We start from the raw sequence: 4,012 nt of genomic DNA on the forward strand, positions 1-4,012 counted from the left end.
GTTAAATGATACAAACATTATTAATATAATTTGTGTCATGTCAACATCCTTCTAATAATGCAAGGACCAACATTTCAGACGAAGTAAAGTACAAATACTTGGGACACCAAAAATAAATTCAAAAACTTGTAGTAAAGTTTGAGTAAAGTGCTAGAATTAAAGATTGTGATTTTTCTAGCTTCTCTTATGTTTAGAAATGGAGCAGGACCATATTTGTGACAGGAGGAATTATCTGGACGTGTAGACTCATCAGCAGTGTTCGCTATGGCCCGTGGGCTATGAAACCGCTAAAAAGTACATCCAATTCGAGGCGAAGGAAGCACATATCAAGGTGGACTTAAAATCAAGTTTGCTTTTATTTTGTCCTGACCCAATCAGTCAGCCCACGTGGAAAACGTGGCTCTATTCTCTTTTTAATAACCACCAAATAACCTTATTGGCCCGACAGGTCAGTCAGGCAGTCAAAGAGTCATACCATATTGTTGACCGTTTGCACATAGGGACCCTAGTAAACTTAAGCATTCACTTTTACTGTAAAGCTGTGACACTTAAGGAAGAAAGAATAAAATAAGAATAAATGACATATAGCATTATATCGACCATAACAAAAAATAAGTTAATAAAACATCTCCCCAGAAATATATCTCACCGTACTACGATACGCTCTGCTTCGATTCCTTCTTCTCCCTTTGTTTCTTCCCCTCCTGTTCCGCTATATAATTGAATAAATATTAAACAAAAATACTAGGACCTAGGCTTTAACAAGCTGTACTTGCACAGACAAAACTCTTTATTTATACCCCTCTTCTTGTGGCTCCTTCACTTCCTCAAGTGTCTAGCTGTTAAGGAGTATAAATATTTAACAGCTACTGGCATGCTCAACTTCATACTAAAAGAGCATGAACTATTTTAATTCAATGATTCTTCTATTCCTTTTATCTTCCATCGTCGCCCCCATGAGCCACAGTTTTTATTTTACGTATCCTTCTTCATGCTCAGTTTTTTTTTTCTTTTTCATTTTTTTCCTTTCTTTACTATTCATTTCTTTCTGCGTCCTTGTTTGCTTTTCCTAATGAGGGGAGAATCACTTTCCATAAAACACAAAATCCCCATTTAAGAAAAGCAACACTGTTATGGATCAGTTGCACAGTTTTTGTTTAGCTTCCTCCTTTTAGCATCCGGACTATTATTATGTGAAGAATTTGAACATGAACCGTCTATTTCATCACTTTTATAGCTCAAGCATGCCGCATCCAACACCCCAATTGGGCTTCGAGGAACAGAAGCACCAGAAGAGCTGATGATGCTGCTGTTTGATGACAGCTCTTGGACCACTTTAAAACACCTCAAGACTCTCTCCTGCCACATAAGAATTCGATTTCCGATTACCAATTAATTACAAAGTAATCAACACTAAAATGATAAGACTGAAAAAGCGAAACCATCATTTCATTTCACATTCACTTTCTTGTTACTTGACTCCTACCATCAGCAGCAGCTATACCTTTTCTACGTGTTGAGAAAGAACAGAGATAGCTTTCTCTGCATTAACTGTTTGGGTTTCCCCCACAACAAATATTGCCACTGCTGCTGCTATTTCTGATGGCTTGAATTCCAATGAGTCAATCCCTGCATTTAATTTCCACCCACCATGTCAATCAATCATTAGTTACTACAGATACTGACCAGTGCAGCACGAAGAGTTGAGAGGAAAACAGGATGGTACCTCTCACGGTATTCAATATAAGTTGCATAGATTTTGATGTTGAAGTTCTAAGCGGAATTTGATCTTCGTTGATCTTGCTTAGGAAATGGTCAATAAAGGAGAAAGGGCTAATTGCTTGCATTCTCCACTTAAGTGTACTTAGTATGAGAAGCTCCATTCTCTGGATTGTTCTAGCTTCAAATATAAATTTTGATTCAGCCACCTGCAGGAAAGACAAGGATCAACTCATCCGAGTAAAAGACCAACTTGACAAACACCAGACATCACAAAAATTGGTTCCTACCTGCAAATCAACACACAGGGGAACTTCATTCTCCTCTAGTTTGGCTGCGAGAGATAAGCATGCTACAGCCAGCAATTGCATTGACCAAGATTTTCCCTTCTACATGTGGGAAGAGTAGATCAAGATCGGTAACGATCATAACAAGGGAAAATAAGTACTTCATTTTGTTTTCGTTTCTTGAATCTTGACTTACTGGTAATTCATATAGAGACAGGAAGCGATCCATGTAGTTTATGGATAAGTATGAACAGAGAGGTCCAAAATGGAAATGAGCACGAACCTATGCAACAGGCACAGTCCTCAGTCAATTAGGCCACATCGAAGAACAATCGGATAACAGATTCATGCAAACATCAGAATCTATCCAATCTACCTTGAAATATAAGGAAAATCCATAAATTTCATCCACACAGCTCAAATTTAATGATGGTATCACCATGAAACAAAGAATGGGGTACAAATCTGTTGCAATGAAACGCTTCCGCAGGCAGAAAGTAAATCTTTCATTCCGGTTTAAGTCCATTTCAAAAAAGGGCGTTAAGATGTCGGAACGAATGAGTTAATCCACGGCAATATGGACATAGACAAAAACACAAAATGGCCATGCTTGAAAGAAAAACAAAGCCAGACCCGGTGAGGACCTGGAACCCACCTTTTCAATCCAATCAATGGCCTCCTTCCTAGCCCCCGAGTCCAAAACACCAGTCCGTAGCTTATTCAAGTAATCGCCAGCAGGGATGTGCTGGCATTCTTTTTCCACCATTATCGCCAAACACTCATCGCTCTGCAATGGCAACCCAGCTGCATCATCAAAGAAAAGGCCTGGATTGTGAAGTCGATGGGATGTTTGATGCCGCGAATTCTGGGACACCCCCATCGCACTCTCGTAATCGTTATCGTCGAATACGATGCTGTCTTCCGTACAAAGAAGACTCGAAACGCAATCGAAACTGGGTGCCATTGCCGGAGCTCAAAATCTCTCTTTCTCTCCGTTCGATTTAAAAAGATCTCTCAAAGAAAAACGGAGCTTGCAGATGCAAGAGAGCGGATCTTTTGCAGACAATAGATGCGGATTTAGAGATATCGGATGAGAGATCAAAGAGCGGAAATGAAAATCTGTGGTGGAATTAAGAAGAACAGTGTGGAGCAGAGAATGAAGCAGGAGCAGGAGCAGGCGCAGCGGTCCTTTATGTATTGCCTCCCTGTGGCGCGCTCTTTCAAAGTCGTGCTGAAAAGACAGACGAAGGGGAAGGCCTTATGTAGGAAGACGAGCGCTTCTCTTAGGGTAAAAGCAAGAGAGAGATAAGGGCCCGTCCAGTTAGAAATCGAGAATTACAGGGACGTGATGGTGAATACTGTTGAGATCAGGGATGAGCAATTACTAATTTACGTCGGCTTTTAATGCATTTTTCATATTTCATTTATTTTTAATTTTTTAAAAAATTAAAGAAGCGGTGCTTTTCAATAGTATTCACAGCTTAGCTGATTAATTTACGAAAACATTTAATTTGTATTTTTATGAGAAAATTTAGAAGAAATGTGATATTCTAAGAAGAACGTTTAGATAGAGAACCGCGCGAGTGACAGCTGAAGAATAGAGTAGGAGCATAAGAGAAAATGCATCTTATTGTCACCGCTCACATGGGTCTTTATCGTATGGTGTTGTTGGCCGAAAGATCGTATCGTATTGGGGCAGTGGATTTTGCGAGAAAATGTAATGAATAAATGAATAATTAATAACTCCAAAAAAGGAAAAGAACAAAAAGAAAAGTGGGGTTATTAATAAATAAATGATAATACAGGGGCAGAAGACAAGGGTAAATGGGTAAATGAGAGGAGGGAAGAGAGAAACGAATGGAAGTAGGGAGAGTGTGAGAGGTGATCCCGTGGTGACACGTGTACTCGCAGACATACGGCGACGACTGAAATCCTCCGTCTCCATTCTGAAATCTAAAGTCACATCTCTCAACTTTTTGGCCTCTCCCCCTCGCTCCCTTTTCAAT

The 4,012-nt window shown here is 39.7% G+C and overlaps 1 protein-coding gene across 1 annotated transcript; it reads right to left on the reverse strand.

Moving 5' to 3' along the window:
* Positions 1-337: 337 nt before the first annotated feature.
* On the reverse strand, positions 338-3,245 carry LOC129303539 (cyclin-D4-1-like). Its single transcript, XM_054942914.1, has 6 exons — positions 2,662-3,245; positions 2,203-2,289; positions 2,010-2,108; positions 1,727-1,928; positions 1,505-1,629; positions 338-1,359 (listed from the first exon to the last, which is right to left on the reverse strand). Exons 1-6 carry the CDS (start codon positions 2,968-2,970, stop codon positions 1,132-1,134), a joined length of 1,050 nt encoding a protein of 349 aa, XP_054798889.1. The 5' UTR covers positions 2,971-3,245; the 3' UTR covers positions 338-1,131.
* Positions 3,246-4,012: the final 767 nt, after the last annotated feature.

Source organism: Prosopis cineraria, unplaced genomic scaffold (genome assembly GCF_029017545.1).
Source record: "Prosopis cineraria cultivar Desert tree isolate PC_DT_omini unplaced genomic scaffold, ASM2901754v1 PC2, whole genome shotgun sequence".
Classification (NCBI taxonomy): Eukaryota; Viridiplantae; Streptophyta; class Magnoliopsida; order Fabales; family Fabaceae; genus Prosopis; species Prosopis cineraria.